At 37.4% G+C, this 20041-nt stretch overlaps 1 protein-coding gene, 1 long non-coding RNA gene and 1 pseudogene across 9 annotated transcripts in view; 2 read left to right on the top strand and 1 right to left on the bottom strand.

Annotated features, from left to right (window-relative positions):
* The window catches only part of LOC100867182 (cytochrome P450 9e2 pseudogene), a 69770-nt pseudogene that overhangs the window by 3477 nt on the left and 46252 nt on the right, over positions 1–20041 (top strand). The window lies entirely within an intron of this gene.
* Positions 240–4452, bottom strand: LOC147657502 (uncharacterized). 3 transcript variants are annotated; one of them, XR_015292245.1, is made up of 3 exons: positions 4135–4452; positions 2538–2810; positions 240–2460 (listed from the first exon to the last, which is right to left on the bottom strand). It is a non-coding gene; the product is annotated as an uncharacterized LOC147657502 (long non-coding RNA). The 3 variants fall into 3 exon arrangements; XR_015292247.1 differs by having other exon boundaries at positions 2552–2810; XR_015292246.1 differs by having other exon boundaries at positions 2538–2806.
* On the top strand, positions 16772–18663 carry LOC100867380 (cytochrome P450 9e2). Its single transcript, XM_003697766.4, has one exon. It carries the CDS (start codon positions 16847–16849, stop codon positions 18365–18367), a length of 1521 nt encoding a protein of 506 aa, XP_003697814.1. The 5' UTR covers positions 16772–16846; the 3' UTR covers positions 18368–18663.

Genomic DNA, 20041 nt, shown 5'->3' with positions numbered 1-20041 from the left:
ACGTTTATGTATATATATATATATATTTGTCGTTGTAAATGTAATTATTTTTTTTTTATTATTTTAATCGATGTATTTCAATCGCGAGGAAGTGTTTGAGGGAATAACAATAATAATTAATTTTCTACAAATAATATTGTAATAAGCGTATAATATTAGGAATAATAATAATAATAATAATAATAATATATAACAAATTATTTTCATTGAAATCGAGTAAAATAATTTATCTCGCGTAACGTAAAAATATTGAAATGTTTAATTGTAGTTTAATTTATTACGAAAATAAAATTTGACAAATTTCTTAAAACACTCCTAATAGATAAAGAAGTGGAAGAAGAAGAAGAAGAAGAAGAAGAAGAAGAAGAAGAAGAAGAAGAAGAAAATAAGGACGATGGTTTATTTAAAATTATTTTATAGGTTTGTTTTAAGCAAGTTTGCCCCTCCTCCCGTAAAATCCAAGTTGATCAGTTTCTACCTGTTAAATCGGCGACAGAGTTCTCTCTCGATAGTATAATAGATAATTATCGCGAAGAGCCGGAGTCACCGGGGCTGTTGAATCGAGACGATACTGTTTTCCACGATCCATCTTTATTCGAAACTAAGTAGAAATACGACCTAGCTTAAACCCTACATGATGAAGGGTGAATCGAGACTCCATAGGCGTAACCAACTCCCTCCTCAACCATCCTTTAACGAATTCCTGCTCAATCCGCCGTACATTTCCATTGACACGTTCTTTTTTTTAAAATAAAAATAATTATTGTTATTCTTGAATATCATGTCATACGCTTATCGCAATATTATTTGTTACCTTTGTACCTTGTTCACGAGGCAAGGTATTAGAAGATTAATTATTATTATTATTATTATTTTCTCAAATATTTTCCTCTCCTCGAATTCCATCGATTAATTAACCAATAAATAAAAGATACAAGACTCTCGTCAATGGTGTATCGAAAAAAAATATTCAAATCGAAAATTTAACCTTTTCGTTACCGTATCATAATAACGCATAAGGTAAATAAAATATCACTTGGTATTAATTTGAAAATCGAATGAATTTTCGAACGAAGCTAAATTTAAAAATTCGCATTCGAAATGAAAGGCGGAGAGAAATTTCAATACTCTTGCTTTACATTTCGATGCGAATTAAAAATGTTACATTCCGTGAGATTATCGGGAAATTATCGTGCGGATAAATAGAGGAGGCGAGTTTTAAACGAGGGAAAATCGGAGGGAATCTGTGCGCTCGATTCGTTACGCCTATGCAGGTAAGGGTTTTCCCCTTGATTTCCACTCGAGGTTGCCAACTTCGTACCCCATATCCTAGGTTCCACTTGATCGAATTAATCCATTCCCAATCTAATCAAATCGCGTGAATGTCTAATTTCACACACGATCCGTTTTCGTCGCTTCGCACGTTCTACCGATACGTGGAAGTATCGAACCGGTTGATTCACATATTCGCGTTAATAGCGCCCAATTACTTGCCACCATCCCGCCGACTTCCCTCGTAAGAATCATCCCAAATACATCGTTTCACGAAAATAGTCCAATATGACTCGAAATTTTAAACGATCAATTATATACTTGATCTTTCCTTCGATGAATTGAACGAAAGTACTTTCGTTCAATTCTACACGAAAAATTATTCGTTAACATTTCACCTTTTCTTTCTTTCTCATCACTTTCTGGAGTTATCACGGGATGTATAATTTTCTTGGTCTGAAACGATAATCGTGAAATGTATTTGTTGAAATATTGTATTTAAAGTATTAGTCTCAGGGATCAATAGGGATATATATAAATTTCCACAAATTATTTTCACGATACTATACAAATCATCAACTGTTTCAATTCAAGTACACACATCATCACAAAATTTTATGCGAAAAATTAACCCATTAATATTCCATCGTTTCTTTTTTTCTTCTCTTTTCCACTTCATTCACTCTCTCGATATATTCATTACAGGATATATAATATTCATTATTTTTATTAACATTTCACTTTCTTCTTCATTCCATTTCATTCATTCTCTCGAGTTATCATAGAATGTATAATTTTCCTGGTCTGAAACGATAATCGCATTCGTTGAAGTACTTACATAGATTTCGGTTCAAGAATCAATAGAGATACGTACAAATTTCTACGAACTATTTCACAACGCTGTATCCACACATGATCACAGAATTCTACGCGAAAAATTAATCGGTTAAAATTTCATTCCTTCCATTTTTCTTTTCTTTTCCACTTCCATTCATTTTCTCGAGTTATCATAAGATGTATAATTTTCATTAACATTTCACTTTCTAATATTTCTTTTTTTTCTTCTTCATTCACTCTCTCCAGTTCATCATAGGATATACAATTTTCATTAGCATTTCACTTTCCATTTCTTTTTTTTCTTCTTCATTCATTCTCTCGAGTTATCACAGAATATATAATTTTCCTGATCTGAAACGATAATCGTGAAACGCATTCGTTGAAGTACTTACATAGATTTAGATTCAAGAATCAATAGGGATACGTACAAATTTCTACGAACCATTTCACAACGTTGTATCCACGCATGATCACAGAATTCTACGCGAAAAATTAATCGGTTAAAATTTCATTCCTTCCATTTTTCTTTTTTTTTTTTTTTTTCTTTTCTTTTCCACTTGCATTCACTCTCTCGAGTTATCATGGGATGTATAATTTTCCCGATACGAAACGATAACCGTGAAATGCACGAGCCAGCAGGTGTAGAAGAGTAAAATAGGCGTTCGATATTCCTCCCAAGTTGGAAACTCGGATTGGTCTAGCTGCGACAATATTGTAATTACAACATCAAATGCTCGATTAACGCAAATTTAACGGACGCGATCTGCGACTCCTGTTCGTAATTAACTTCGCGGCGACATCAAACCGATTAACGCGCTCCTCTGACCCGAGTTTTACCCCCATAAAGGCGCGAATTGCGAGAAGGTTTCGCCTTTCCTACTCGTAATCCAGCCTTTTCGAATTTACGTCACGTCTCGCTTGCCTTTCGCCGCCATCGATTCCAACCTTGAAACGTAGCTCCTTTTTCCCTTCCTCCTCCTCCTCCTCCTCTTCCTTTTCTTTTCGGACAAATTTTTTAACGAATTCACCTCCCTTCCTTCCTTCTCGACCAATCTCCTTCTTAAACTTTACACGTTTAATCGACGCGTGTCTTTGAGTTTTCGCGAGAGATGAGTTTCTCGTTACATTTTTTTTTCTGTGCGAAAATTTAGGTGAAAACTTTGGGTATTTTGGGTGATTAGGTGGAATGTATTTTTTTAAATTAAAGGATTTTCTCGTGGAAATTTCGAATTTCTATTTTCATTCGTCCAATTCTTGTCCTTGGAATGTAATACGCGTGTATGCGATAATTCGTAATTGTCATCGATAAAATGGAAAAATTTTCCAGGACATTCAGTTTTTCATTTCGGTTATCTTTCTTTCTTTTTTTTTTTTTTTTTTTCGAGGGAGGGCGATAAAATTTTATATTTGAAATGTAAATCGAGGGCAAATATACGATAGGATAAATACACGATTCGAAATGAATTTTAAAAATCTGTTGAAGGGTAGATAACGAATTTTAAATTTTATGTTAATCTTATACCGGTTTCGGCCACACAGGATAATTAATATACAAAGGCGCGGGGGTTCCGTTTCTCTCCGCCTCCCCCCTCCTTTTCACGTCTGTTCAAGAAAACTAATTTTAACAACGTAATTATAAACAGGGTCGCTACGATTACAATTACAACCTCGAACGTTTGATATCCCGCTCTAGATATTAAATAATTCCACCGCAAAATTACGTTTTTAATTGTTCGTTCACGGTCTTTCTTTCGAACTTTCGTTTCGAAAAAAAAAAAAAAAGAAAAAAGGTTCAAAATTAATTAATCTCATTACAGATGCATTTATTACAGCCATAAACATTCATCTGTAATGTAAGGAAGAAATTATTTAAAGAAAGAGGAATAAAGGAATATATAATAAATCGATAATTCGAACGTATGTGGCGAGGGAAATTCTAGAAATAATTTCACAAGAGCGACGTTTCCGGCGAGAGATATATCAAAGTTTCGCAAGGGATAGGGGCAAGAGCTAACGTTGACTTACCTCTTAAAAAGCGATATTGCCGTACAATTTTACCCTCGATCCTCATAGTTGGGACACACTTCACCATCTTTTGTTAGATCCATCAGTCGTAAAAGGAAACGGCTTCTCTCCCCTTCCCTTTTCATCCGAGCGGGTGTATGTATTTATTTTTATTCTCACGTTATTTTCACCGCAGTGAGAATCGAAAAAATTTAAAAAACTTCCTCTCCTCCACTCTGCGTTTCCTCCTCCTCCTCCCCATCTATCGATTCTATCGGATTAAATCGGGTTCAAAAATTCCTCGATCACTCTCTTTGTAAAAGTCGAGTCGATTTTTTCCTTTCCTTTCCCTCCCTCTTTTTATTTATTTAGTTTCATCGCTCCTTCGTCAAAATTCGAAATTTCCTTAATTTCGTAAAACAAGCTTCCCCTCCTCCCCTCCTCCCCCCCCCCCTCCGCCCCCCTCCTACTTTCTTTTCCTCTTCCTCCACGTTATCGCTTATTTTTATTTATTCTTAGATTCTTCTTTCGTTATTTTCCTTCTTCCTCACCGTCGTTTCTTCACACGTCACCGTGTGTGGACGTATTTTAAATCATCTCTAATGAAGAGTTTAAAAAAGGAAAAAAAAAGAAAAAAAAAAAAAAAAAAGAAAAATATCATCGTCTCTTCTCCCGATCCTCGAGTTTATATATCCTCCTTTTGGCGAGGCGCGAATATAATTGCTCGATCCGGAAAGGAAACGGCGGAATAATAGAGGAGTGTGTACCTGTAAAAAGGCCGGAGAGATTGTCGAGGGGACGAAGGTTAGTTGGAGGGGAGTCGATGCGAAGGTGAAAGGGAGGCGTTTGATGTTTGAGTAGGTTGTTAGAAGTGTCTACCTATTCAGAGTGTAACGTTGGAAAAGTACTGCAAAGGCGAAGCACTCGGGTTTCTACTTAAATCGACTTGGTCTCTCTCTCTCTCTCTCTTTCCCTCTCTGTTTCTCCCTCCCTCTTTCTGCGCCTAGATGCTCTCTATGAGCGGTTCCTATCGATCGTGGTAATTACTTATGTAAGCCCGGAAACTCCCCGCTGCTGTAAGACTTCCGTGGTGCCGACTGTGCGCGCGACAAATCGTTCGCGATACAATCGTAGTTTTAATTTTATCGGCCGATGTGTTCGGTAACACGCCTCGTCGAGAATACGAAATTTTGGAAATAACGGATGGAAATAAGCGATAGGCTTGCCAGTTTCATTAAATTATCGAGAAAAATTCCCTCGAACGAATATTATATTTCTTTTCGTTTCTTTCTCTCTGTGTGAAAAACGGAAAAGAGATTTCTCAATGTTATACCCATATTCTTGGCTCTTTGCAATTGTTTGCAAAGAGGCGATGATGGAAAATTTAGAAACCGTCGATTCTCGTCGTTCGTCGATTCTTTATTCGTTCGAATTAACGATTCAAGTTGAGCGCACGACGAAACCAAGTAAGGTCGAGGAATCGTCGAGATTTGCACGCGATAGTCGGATGGTATCGTTGGTGTCAATCCCCCTCTCCCCTGCCATTTCCCTCGTTTGTTCTTGTTGTGAATTATCGGTTCATTGTGGATTCCTTCTTTACGAGGAGGACGTTTACTTCTTTTGCATGCTAAACGTTCTCTTCGTCACCCCTGTTCGGATTATTCGCCCGCCTCCTCCGCCTTTTTCATCGTGACATCGCGCGACTTTGACACTCCCGATTCCGAAGGAAGATGAACGACGCGAATGACAAAATTTCCAATTTCGGATGGAACAATTTTCAACGAGTTCGGTTACCATATTGGATATGGACGATAATCGTAATAATAATATCGTTTCAGACTATTCCCAGATAGAAAGGTTTAGGATAATTCGCTGTCGTAGACTGTTGTTAACATTTTGGGAATTTTCAATTTGCCTTGGTAAAATGTAAAAACTAGTCGTGTCTCTTATATATTTCATAAATATTAAATATCCGTTGAAACGAAAACGAAATTGAAAGTTGTAACGATTGTGTGAACAGATTCTCGAAACGGATGATCGGAAAATCGCGTACATCTTGAAAACGCCTCTCGAAGGGGCGTTCGAGGGGGCACGTGTTAACCTATCGACGTTCGATAACACGATAAAAAACTATATTATAATTTCGAGCGCCGCCTTTTAAACATATTTTTCCGGTTGGTAAAGTAATTTCGAGCCTTCCCCTCCCCTCCGTGGAAGGCGCAATGAGATTATGAATTCGTATCGCCGATGTCAAATTATTAAATCCGACGAGGTGTTCGTCAAGGAACGGATAATGCAATTTTTATACGCTTCGCTTGTACCGGTTCCATTATCGATTCGCGTCGCTCCTATTCATCCCCCCCCCCTCCCCGTTCCCTCTCCCCATCCCCCGTTTCAGCTGTTGCTTCGATCGTGTTAAAAATTATGCGACAAATTTTAGTGTTTTTTTCGAGATCGCCCACTCGCCCCTCCCCTCCCCACGGAATCAGGGCGGGTTGACCGGCCGCAAGGGTGGTGGATTCAGTTTCCATATTTATGATCTGGTTAATAATCATCCCTTGTCTCCTACCCATTTCCCCTGTGATATTTAATAGAACTCGACTCGAGCGACCTTACATTCGTAATCTGTTTTTCCCCTCCCCCTCCTCCTTCCATTCGTTTCGCAGTGAATTATTATTGTTGGAAAATTAGGTGTTTGAATTATTGGGCGATGGGAAGAATTTGGTGATTTTTGTGACGTAAGAAGTTGATTTGACTTTTTTTGTTTTTTGCGACGATCGTAAAGTAATAGATGTCGGAAGATTTGATTGAGGTTTAACGTTAAAAAAAAAAAAAAGAAAAAAGAAAAGAAATTATCGTTGATATCAAGAAGGAAGGAATAATAAAATAGTGCTAGTCATATTTGTGAATAATACACGATTTTATGTACGTCTTTCATTATGATTCTGATATTCGATACTCGTACAAGTATGAATTATGAATTGGCGCATTATCAAATTGTCTTGTTCCACATTTGTCGTTGTAATTTATAACAGGGATATTATTTATTATGGATGGGTAAATCGAGCTTATTAACTGTTTTTGCATTAGGTAGGTAGGAAAAAAAATTACATTTTAAATTAAAATTGATTTTTCTTTTAAAACCCTAAGTGGTCGGGCATTACGGAGGCCTTGAAAACTATAGACCCTTATCTTTTAACACTCTTCGTAGAGAGAATGCAGAGGCGTACGGGTTTATTAATTTATTAATTAAGAAGATAAGTAAAAAATTATTTAGATCGTATCTGCTAGAATTTGTTTTAATATTCGTTTTAATATATATTCATTATGTTAATGACACACTTTGTTATCTCTGCATATTGTTTTCAAATCTTTTTACTTTGAAACCGTTTTATCACTCGGGCGACTCATTTTCTTTGAATGGAAGAAATCCCGAAAGTATTATTTTTTAATTTATATTAGTATTAACGGCCATTACATTTTCATCGTTCCATTATAATCAAAGCTTGAGACGTTTCTTTCTTTTTTTTTTTTTTTCGAATAATTCGACACTGTTCAACATTTTCCAAATTTTTCACATTTTGGTAAAATTAAGGGAATGAAACGAAATCTAGAATAGAATAGTGGAGTTTGTATGAAAAATATTTCATTTTACTAAAAACTTTATACAATATCTTAATTTAATTCGTCACGTAAAGTTTATTTTTGGGATAATTAATATCTCTTTTTATCTAACACTAATTCAATGGCCTCGTTTAATCCTTCTTTTTGAGTTAGCCCTGGATATTCCAAAAAGTGTGATCAATTTTTTCAAAATTTCTTAGAAATATAGAAGGAATAACGGTTGCCATTATTTATTATTTGAAAGATCGAATCTTTCATATCATGCAATTTCTACAAGATTCTTTTCTTCAAGAAAAATCTATCGAAGCAGAATTCTCATTACAAACGCGTGCAACGCGTTTATTATTTAAAATCGATAATTTCTTAATTGCTTTCATTTGTGAAATTTCGAATCAGATCTTTGGCAAATGATTTTCGTCTGGATTCATTTCGTCTAGAATTAAAGGGTGTTTATTAACGTTTGAGAGAATGGTGGGGGGGGGGGAGGAAGGGGCACGTTAGTTCCTCTTAGTCCATCGTTTTCGGTTAACAGAGAGAAGGGGTGGAAAATGGAAGGGTAAGATTAATATTGACGAATTCCTTGCTTGCACGCGCTTTCTCTATTTTCGAAACGACGTCAGAGAGAGAGAGAGAGAGAGAGAGTACTTTTGATCTCTTGCGTGTTTGCAGAAATTTCCTCGCGTGTGTGGTTTGTTAAACGCTTTTCATCGGTTCTCTCCCACTTTCCTTTTATGTTACCTCGATGAGTACATCAATTATTGGGTATTTACGTAGAAGGATGACCTACGTTCTTTCAGGTGTTTATGTTGCTTTGATATAACCCTTTAAGGATTTCAATCGTGATGTGAGAAAAAATTATCGTATATTTCGTATCTTTCCGTTTCGATCTGAATGGATATCAAATTGTCGCATCACTCTCTATTTTCGAATTATTAAGTTCCGATTCGAGATCCAAAAATCTTAAATCTTCGTATTGGAAATTGTTGTTCAAAGTTAAAGTTTCAAATTCGCTTGTTGTTAGAAAATCGTTTAAAATTATTTTTTCGTAATAATAAATTGTTGCGAAAGAAATTGAATAATTGTCTGTAATCCATAAATAGGATAGCTTTTGGGGGATAATAATGTGAGCAACTTTCAATCTTCTCGCGATAATGATAATACACGCACACCATTTTTACATTTTTTCGTTGCAATGCGGTGGGAATTCGTAGTCTCAAAAAATTACGATGATAATAACGTAGTACCTTTGTGCGAGTTACGAGGTACCAGAATTGAAGTGTTATTTAAGCTCGGGAAATTGAAATTCAGGAAAGCGGAATCTCTTTCACAGTTGCTTGTAAGCTTGTATAATTTTCATTACTTGGCAAATTGTAGTAATTTTACTCGGTTTCTGGTTAGTTTAGTTAGAATTCTCTCTATTCGTCGGATCCAATCGATGATCTTGCGATCTCCGTTTCGACGACGATCGATAAACGAGAATTGAGTTATTTCGAAAAATCATCTGAAAAATTATTTTTATCGCGACGATTTGTGCAAACTTTATCCTTCCACTCGTCGGGTTTATCAAAATTTCAATACTCGAAGATGACTATTAGATTCTCAAAGAAGAGATACATTCAAGATAAATCGTTCGAGATGATCGATCAACTGATCGACCAACGAATTTGCAAACTTTAACTCGCTCGACATTTATCAAAATTTCACAACTCAATTCTCAAAGAGGAGCGCATTAAAGATGACCATAACATGGCATCCCAAACTTTGTCAAAATATATTTACTCACAAATTTCACGTCTCGACATGCAAGTTCTCCTAAAAAAAAAAAAAGTATCTCGAAGATTTATCAAGCGTTTAATAATTTTATCATTTCACGTTTCACGAAATTACGACACGTTCGAAAATAATTACCACCTTCCTCCCCGATGGTGGCGCGCACACGAATGCTTAAAGAGCATCGAGAATCCTATCCTCCTTTCGGGGGGATCTTTATTTCATCGGATGGGCGGGATATTATAATCACGTTGTACTATCGATTGACGTGTGCACAGAGGGTTGTGCACACTGCCGTCTCCCTCCCTCCCTCCCTCTCTATACGTGTATACGGTGGCTGAAAAGGGGGTCGTGTAGAGAGAGTGTTAGGCGGAAGGGAGGAAGCCGAAGCTGGCAGGGAGAAGACGCTGCCTAATAGAATGCCAATATGATTATGTGTGCCATGCTGCATCCAAACCACGATCCATGCACCACCTACTGGCGATGCTCTTGAATACTCGCCAGCCAATGTAATCGACTGGCACGAAACGACGCTACGGATGAAAACTGAATTTGTTTCGCGAAACCCGACCGTCGAGGAGGGGGAGAGAGAGAGAGAGAGAGAGAGAGAGAGAGAGAGAGAGAGAGGTGGGGAGAAAGAGAGAGACGGGTGCAACACACGTCTCTTTTTCGTCTTCCACGTTTCCGGATGCTACTCCATACGTGTGTGTCGTGTGTGGTTTCCGTCCGCGTTCCTACACGCTACGCCGAATATATATCGATTTTTTTCTCCCGTTTTCTCTTACTCCGTCATTCCATCCCTTATCGAATCTTGCTTGCAATTTCTTTTTTTTTTCCCCTCGGTTGTATTACACTTTTCTTAATTTTCTTCTGTTAATCGGACGTTGACACGACGATGGATGTTGAAATTCGTAGTGTGTCCGGTGAGTTCAAATGATAGTTATTTTAGGGTGAAATTTTGTTGCGTTTGAATTTTCTTCGAATTTTTCTCTCGATTATGCTGTTGCATTAACTTTTTAAGATCGATAGAGGTGTAGGTATTTGGATGAAGAAATTTGTAGCGTTTAGTATTCGTATGATAGTTATTTTAGGGCGAAGTTTTGTTGCGTTTCAAGTTTTCTTTCGATTATGCTCTTGTATTAACTTTTTAAGGTTGATAGAGGTGTAGGTATTTGGATGAAGAAATTTGTAGCGTTTAGTATTCGTATGGTAATTATTTTAGGGCGAAGTTGGATTGGATTTTCTTCGAATTTTTCTCTCGATATTGTATCAACTTTTAAATAGTGTAGGAAATAAGTGTATTCGTTTGGTGTGTAGAAATTTGCGAACTCCTGCTCTGCTCTGGATTTTGATTTTCTTATGGAGTTTTTCCTTTTTTTTTTTTTTTTTTACAACAATAACAGCAGTTTGTTTTATCGTGATCGGTCAGAATTTGGGCCGATACTCGATACATACGACAACTGTTATTAAATTTCGCGAAATTTACGAAATGTTATTCCCTCGAATTATATTTTATTTTTGGAAGAAAAGAGAGAAAAAAAAGAAAGGGACACCATCTGTTTTTATTAAACGATAGCACGTACCGTCCTGAACGCGAAACGAACCAAGAAATTGCGTTGCTTGGTAGTAACAAAAGACGAAGAGAAGGAAATACGAGCTTGGCTCGGCAATAGTTCCGCCATTCGTAACGAGAGAGAAAATACCCCGGTGACGAGAAGTAGAATCTGAACGAAATATGATTCTCGCCATTTGTAAGCATAATTCCTATTCCAATTTTTGTTGAAACATCGAAGTGGTAACAAGAGAACTTTTCATTCATAATGAATCCACCGTTCCACTTGTATCGACATATTTGTTGTCCCCATGTTTCGCTCGCAACTCTACAACTGTTACGCACTCCTTTCCTCCATTGTCATTTCTACAATCGTCACGCGAAGAAGAAAAGAAATAAAGTTTGGAAAATTTAAAACTGACGAATAAAATGTAATACTAGAAATAAATTAAACAAATTTGAATTTATCGTCTTCAAAATTTTTCGCTTAAAGGAAACGGTGATTGCTTCTTTACCACTTCGCTTTTCTTTCTTAAATCTCTTATTTCGTAAATACTCGTGATTCTTTGCTAAAAAAAAAAAAAAAAAAAAGGATAGCTTCATCATTTAATTCGCTTAAATTTCTCAAAAGTTTCAAATTTTCCTGGATCAATTTTCAAAAATATTTCTTACTTATGTTTTTCGTAATATATTCGACTCACTCAAATCCCAAAGATCCCAATTTTCGAACGAAACCTGCGAACTTGAACATCGTCGAATGGATAAAAAATTGGAAGGGCGAGGAAGATTTCGACGATTTAGAAAGTAGGAGGGAAGCGAATTTTCGAGGAAAGGAAAAGGAAAAAGCGTGGTAGCACACGGCGGCCATGATCAAAGAGGAACGATGGCGTCGAATATAATACAGCGGTAATGCGGCTAAGTAATGCCATTTTCCACTCGAACGTACGAGTTAATGCACTAACAATGCATCCGATGCACATGACTGCTTGATTTTCCGATAAACGCGCACTTGATGGATTTAACGCGTCTGGCTGGAAAACGTTATAAATCGAAAGTTTAACGTTTCACACCCGCTCGAATTTCCCCCACCCGCGAAAATCCTCCTCCTCCTCCTCCTCCTCGTCCTCCTAGTTTCATTTGCGGCAAAAATTCCCGCGATCCGATAATTACTTGGAAATCGTGATTCCGCGATTCTCTCGATTGAACGGGGAAGGAGAAAGATTGCGGCGAAATGTTTGATTTATCCGGGAGAAATGGTGAAGATGTCGTGAGAATTGTCGCGAATTTTAGTAGGGGGAAAAAAAAAATATCGATGGAGGAAAAAATTTTGGGAATAATCCGGAAGAAAGTAGAACGATTTTAATCGAATAATCAGAATTTATGCGCGATTACGATTCTCTCTTCTTATTAAAAATTTGATTTCCTCGTTGTTGAATTTATCACCGTCCAAGTTTGGCCGAGTAGAGATGTTGACCTGCGATGATACGAAATTTTATTACACTTGTATGTATTCGATCGACTTGTTGGCGACTTGTGAAATTTCTCGTCGAGTAATATCAGCGGCGGCGCGATTGCGCAAGAATCGAGACGTGATTGTGAGATGTGTCCGTTTTATATAGCGGGCGCTTTGATTGAACTCGATGGGAGAAGAGGGGGGAGGAAAAAAGGAGGGGAAGAGAAGAGGAGAGAAGAAAGGAAAGGCGAAAAGCTGAAAAGTGGTTTGCCGTTCGTGGAACGGAAGCTTGTCTATAATACGCATCGAAAGATACATCCGGTTTCCGTTTCTCTCTCCCCCCACCTGCTTTATCACGCTTGTATAGGGAACCTATATACGGTTGTATAGGGTTAGCGGTCGTCAAAGTTAACCTTTGTTTCGCGCATGGCTACCCTTTCGGGTTTATCAGTGTGTAGCAGCTGGTGCCGCTTTATTTATAACGCGACTTCCCTTCCTTTCCTTTCCTTCTCCTCGACGGTGAAACTGGCGTGGCCGACCGTGTTAAGCCGCAACACCACTTCCTATATCGCGCGTTTTCTCGCGATGTGTACGTGGCAGAGCCGCATTTGTCACCACGTAAAAATGAGAGGAAATGTCGTGCATGCATCCTTGTATCTTTTTTCTTTTTTTTTTTTTTTTTTAATATATCTGGATAAATATTCGTATGTATAACGGGAGTCGCTCTCAACTGTTATTTTTCGCGGATTGGAAAAATGAGAATTATTCTCAATGCAGTTTCTAGGCTGGTGAAAATTGCTGGGAAAAGTTATTTTTCGTGCGAATAGACGCTGGATTGAGAGTGAAAATTACTCTTTATGCAGTTTCTAGAGCGCGAATTGAAGTCTGAAAAGTTATTTTTCGTGAGTAGAAACTGCGCTGAAAGTGAAAATTACTTTTAATATAATTTCTAGGGTGCGAATTGGCCTGAAATGTTATTTTTCGCGAATAAATAACGGATTGAGAGTAAAAGTTACTTTCGATATAATTTTTTAGGAATTGCGAATTGCTCTGAAAAATTATTTTTCGCGAATAAATAATGGATTGAAAATGAAAATTACTTTCTAGTTATAGTTTCTAGGATACGAGTTGCTCTGAAAAATTATTTTTCGCGAATAATTAATAGATTGAAAATAACAAAATTATTCTCTATATAGTTTCTAGAATACGAATTGCTCTGAAAAGTTATTTTTCATGAGTAGAAACTTAATATTTAGAATATCACGACGAATTGCTTTGAAAAGTAATTTTTCGTGAATAGAAACTGCGTTGAGAGTGAAGATTACTTTCAATATAGGTTCTACGATGCTCTCAAAATTGTTCTCAAAAATTATTTTTCGCGAGCAGACATTGGATCGAGAGTGAGAATCACGCACGTTTTCTTGAAATATCATGGATTGTCCTTTTCTCTTTGAAAATTATTTTCAACATGCGAGTTACTCTCAAGAATTTTATTTCCAAATGTATTCGCATCCCTAAGAATTGCATCTATACGAATTATTGAGAATTATTGCGATGATATTTATGCAATTTACACGAAATTGTTTTGGAAAATAGAACGCGATATTGTTGCGAAACAATTAATTAGAACAGAGTATTATATCGTATCTCGTTAGGAAAGATAAAAAGATAATTAGTTGCTCTTGACATTTTGATAATAAATAAAAATAGTTTGATCTTTTAAAACAACATTTTTATTTCGACCTATACAACGATATAAAAACGATAATCACATATAGTATAATCCGATAATTGATAATTATAAGAGCGGTGAAGATAAATATCAAAGTGATAGAAAAAATATGAAACGCGATGAAACGTGTTTTCGAATCTAATATTGTTTTAAACAAAGCTGATAGAAATTTTCTCGCGGATGTTTCGCAAATTTTTCGGTAGTCAAACAACGAAATAAAACAACATTTCAAGAACAACGATGTATTTTGTTGCTGTATAGCGGTTAAATCAACACGAGAAAAAGAAATGTCTGTTTTTTCTCGCGATTGCAATATCGTTATCCTCGTTCTAAAATTTTGAAAAATACCTTTTCACGGATTAATTCAAGAGTTTTCGAAATTCCCGGCAACAAACAATCTTTAATTTCCTGCAAAATTTTGCAAAATTTCGAACATTTACGAATCAAAATTTTTCTTCGAAATTCTTCAACATTCGTGGAAAACATTACGAAAATCAAGTTACATTAAAGTTGTTATTGCAATTACATACATTTAATCGTGGACGAGTACAAAACACATCGATTCGTCGAGCTGTTTATTTTCGTCTACTACTTTTAAAATTACGAATCACAATTTTTTCATTAATATTCCTCTATGAAGATCAATTCTCCGAAAAATAGAAGGCTCTATATTAAATCGAATCGACAATGATACGAAAATAAATGACATTTCCTCGAGTAATTCGTTCGTTCCTCGTGGAAAGTCTTCTCTTAGAATCAAAATTCTCTTTCGAAGATTCTTAGAGATTCTTGTGGACTCTTAGAGAGAGTCGATCGTGTCGATAAACCGTCGGCGGAATTTTAATAAATCGCACAATGGAATATCTGGCTAATCTTAATATTCGTTGTCGAATTTGTTTTTTTCACGAATGATCGCGCCTGAATATGCAAACAGAAATTGAGGCGATCATTCACGTCGAAAGAAATGCAGCCTTCGATTCGTCCTTACTGCTATATTAAAAATCTTTTTGTATTCATGGTTGTTCGTGAGGAATTCGACGAAACGTAAAGAAACGAGAAGGAGGGGAGAGTATGGAGAGAGAGAAAAAAAAGAGGGGGGAGGGGAGGAAGGAGGATGAGAAAGCGGAAAGAAAGATTAAAAATGAAGAAAAGTGAAGAAAGGAGGAAAGGTAAATTTGTAATTATCAGGGGAGAAATGGAGGAAGTTTTAGAAGAATTCATCTTTTCAACGATCGTTGGTCCAGGGATTAAGAAGAGATTAAAAAAGACGCGAGGATAAAAATTTTTAGCCGAGCGTGGACAAAAGAGTAGAGGAGCGACACCTGTCGAGGATAGCGGAATTTATTGAAAAAAAAAAAAAAAAAAAAAATCGAAATTCAATGAAACGATCTTGTCGAGTTTAATGAATCTGAAATTTGAATCGACTCTGGAAATTTTATATCTTTTTATCTATTTATAATAAAAAAAAAAAAAAAAAAAAGTTCCACCTTTGTGGAAAATTTGTATATATTTGTGAAACTGAATCAGTCGAATGTTTTCATTGTATTCGGATAACACTAATTAAAATTGGAATTATGCGAAATGATTTCGATGCGAATTTAATGAATCCGAAATTTGAATCGACATTTTTCGAAATTTTATATCGTAACTATCAAAGCATCTTGTCTTTATTTTTATTTTTTTTTTTTTTTTGAAAATTTTTATATTCAATATTCATATATGCTAAAATTAATCTAACATTTTAAAAATACGATAATTTGCTCGGAAAAGATTAATGATAAACGAAGATTAATTATCAATTTAAATGATTTGTTTGATGTGTAAATATGTGGTAACATTGCGCAATTACGATTGCCCATAGCATACAATATTACAACATTGTGCAACAATATTTTTCTCGATCAAAAAGTATCTTATCTTTAGAATCGATACGTGTCCAGATATCAAAAATATAATTTAAGCAAGTTTCATTGCCATTCATTATACGAAATATTTGCAATATTATTAGCAAAATTTTCTTCGTATTGTATTCGGATGTTTCGGATTTATTATATAATTGCTGCAGAATTTTAACCGCGATGTATTTGAAAACGAAATTTTTCTATCAAAAAAAGAATAAAGGAACAAAAGAGTTTTTAATATTTTCGAACGTTCTTTGTATAAAAAAAAAAAAAAAAAAAAAATGACACCAAAAAATTCAAGTTTTCTCGCTCGTTTTTTCAACTCTTGTTGAACCAAGATAATCGTCGAAAGATTCTCGTCTTCGTTTCATTTCTCTCTCGAATAAATTAAAATTATCGTCACACAGAAAGAAATAAAATAACAAAAATCAATTTTCTTTTTCACGCAAAAAATAAAAATAAATAAATAACACTCCAGTATCTATTATTTCTATTCGCGCAAGATTGCAATTATAATTCTGAGAAAAAAGATTATCTCGTATCTCGAGAAGTTTCACGCATTACAAGACGCAATATAGCACGACACGTGACCATTTATCTCTTATATAAGCACCGACGAATTATTATATTCAGCGCACGCTGAAAGAATCAAGCACATTCGCACGCGTTTAACAAGCTCGATCGATCATCTCTCTGGAACAATGGACTATCTACAAATCGGCCTCTCCTTTTTGGCGATACTCGTCGCCCTTTACTACCTCTCCACGAAGAATCACAAGCTGTTCAAGAAGCACGGGATCGCGCACATCCCGCCAACTCCGCTGCTGGGTAATTTGGGCCCGTTGGTGCGCCGCCAGTGCCACATGGAGGACATAATTCAGAGAGTGTACGACCTGGATCCGGACGCCAAGTACGTGGGAATGTACGAGTTCACCACCCCGTTGATAATAATCCGCGATCCGGAATTGATCAAAACGATCGGGGTCAAGGAGATCACGAATTTCACGAATCACCGGCCGTTCGTGGACCCGGGGGTGGATCCTATGCTGGGCGAGGTGTTGTTCGCGATGGAGGACGACCGGTGGAGGGAGCAGAGGACCATGCTGACCAGTTTGTTCACGTCGAGCAAGATCAAGTCCATGTTCATGCTGATGTCGGATTGCGCCAAGAGTTTCGCCGATCATCTGTCGAGGATGGACCGGGAGATAGAGTTGAAGAGCATGCTGAGCAGATACACGAACGACGTGATCGCGAGATGCGTTTACGGGGTGTCGGTCGACTCTGTGAACGAGCCCGAGAACATATTCTACAAGTACGGCCAGGTGGCGTCCCAGTTGGCCACGTTCAAGCAGAATTTGATAATATTCGTGCACAGGAACTCGCCCAGGTTGGCCAGGTTGTTCAACCTGAAGATCCTGCCCGACCACATCGAGAGGTTTTTCCATCGGTTGGTGGTCGAGACGGTGGAAACTAGGAAGAAGGAAGGGGTGCACGGGTTGGACATGTTGCAACAATTGATAGACATGCAGGAGAGGAAGGAGAGCGGGAAAGGTATGAGCGTGTCGAACATAGCCAATCACGCGTTCAGCTTCTTCTTCGGAAGCGTGGACACGATGGCGAGCCAGATAAGCCTGACCGCTCACATGCTGGCCGTGAATCCCGATGTCCAGCAGAGGCTGCAGGACGAGATCGACGAGGTTTTGTCGGAGTATGGGGGGGAGAAGGGGAAGGTGGGGTACGACGTTATACACGAGATGAGGTATTTGGACGCGGTGATGAGCGAGGCGATGAGGTACCATCCGATCCTGTTGTTCATCGACAGGGTGTGCGGCCACACTTTCGAATTGCCGCCCCCTCTGCCCGGCGCACGCCCCTTCAAGGTCGAGAAGGGGATGAACGTTTGGTTCCCCGTCAAAGCGATCCACCACGATCCGAAATATTTCGAGAATCCGGAGAGATTCGAGCCGGAGAGATTTCTGAGGGACGGGAAGAGCATCGCCAGCTCGGGCGCTTACATGCCGTTCGGTATGGGGCCCAGGAAGTGCATAGGGAGCAGGTTCGCGTTGATGGAGATGAAGATACTGCTGTTCAACATCCTGGCCGAGTGCAGTTTCAGGGTGGGGAGCAAGACCACGGTTCCGTTGAAGTTCAAGGAGGGTGTGTTCAACCCGGCCGCCAAGAATGGATTTTGGTTGAGGATCGAGTCCAGGAAAAACTGTTAGTTAATTCGATCGGAAACGTGTTGAACTTTGGATACGGGTACTCGTTCTTTTTTTTTTTTGAAATCACAGGATGAAGCAAATTTTGGTAATAAAATTTATAACGTTCGAGCAAGTTGGTTAACGAGTCGATGATTAATCTCCTCGAGACAATTGGTAATTACAATCGTAATTGGTAATTGCTAATTACTTGGGGATATACTCCAGAATTCGGAAGAGTTAATTGGTTTTTCATTTTTTTTTTTGAACGTACAAATTTTTTACACGACTCTTAAATAAACATTTGATTTTTCCTAAAATTTTTTCAAATCTTCTTTGCTTCACATTCGAGGTTATTTAAACGTTTTAAAAAGAAGCTTCGTTCATTCACTTTTTCGACGCACGAATCTTAGATTAATCAATAATCATTCTGTTCTTAATTCGGACGAAATCTTTATTTTTCATGTGCACACACACATCTGTCAAGTATTCAATCCGCAACATCTAAGACGAAAAGATATCTCGCTTTTCTCACTTCTCAACCAAGTTTCAAATTTTCAAACCGTTCAAACGGAGGAAGGATCGAACGTCGCTCACAGAACGATTGCTCCATATATAAGAAGAAGATCGAGAAAGATTTAGATTGATTCGACGTAGTAGTAACCTTTCGATCACGATGGAAATCCAACGTGCAAATTCTAATTCGATTTACACAGAGTAATTGATGTCCGTGGAAGGAACAACAATTCATCGCGAGGTTTAACAGATATCGCAACAATCCGCCCTCGAAAGGCCGGGTTAATAGGAGATGGTGGACGATAGAAGGATCTGACGTGCATGTGGACAGGCTTAATAACAATCCCCTCCTCCCCCCCCCTCCCTCATCCTACCTAGTGTTTGAGTGGAACTAGCTACTTACTTCTACGTCGTAGAAACTCAAAGGAATTAGAACGAGCGTCTTAGTTTGCAATTGCAGTTACTACGTTCTGTATTAATTATTATTATCATGGGGCACTGCCGCTCTCTCTATTGCTCAACTCGACATGCCATTTCTAATTGCGGAAATCGTCTAGATCTTGCATCTTGCGCGTAGCCGGGGTTTCGCAAACGAGGGATTTCTAAAACGTTATCCAAAACGTGAGATTTCGTGTTTTGCGTTAATCGAGTATTGCGATTGTGCGATCGATTGGATTAATTTTTTTTTTTTTTTTTTTAAATTTCATATTTTTGATGAATGAAACGATGAATGGAAGGTTTCAATAATACGATAATAAAAAAAGTGTAAATTTTTTTGACAGTCGATGGAAGATGAAGAAATTTTTGTTGATTGATCAATCGTGTCTTGGGTTAACGATTTAATATAGAAAATTCGAAGAAGGAAGAAACGATTTTCCATTTATCCCCCTCTCTCTCTCTCTCTTCATTTTTGCCGTTTCCTTCTTTGAATCGAGGATAGTAATATTATATCGAGACGAGAAATGCTAAAATTAGATTTTTATTAGCTACGACCTCTCAAAGGTAGGGGAGGGGAAGGGGGTTGATAAACTATTGGTTGCAGGATAATCTGTTAGTGCGTTAACACTATTCGACGTTGATTAATCAAAATATACGTCGTATTTCGCCGGTTCTGCATCTCTTTTACTCCCCTTCGTTTCGTCTTGGATAGATAATTGGTTGTCAGAAGGTCCTCTATCGGTG

This window comes from Apis florea, unplaced genomic scaffold, assembly GCF_048593485.1.
Source record: "Apis florea isolate Af1SG1 unplaced genomic scaffold, ASM4859348v1 contig_3081_pilon, whole genome shotgun sequence".
Taxonomy (NCBI): Eukaryota; Metazoa; Arthropoda; class Insecta; order Hymenoptera; family Apidae; genus Apis; species Apis florea.
This window is presented reverse-complemented; position numbering and strand designations above follow the sequence as displayed.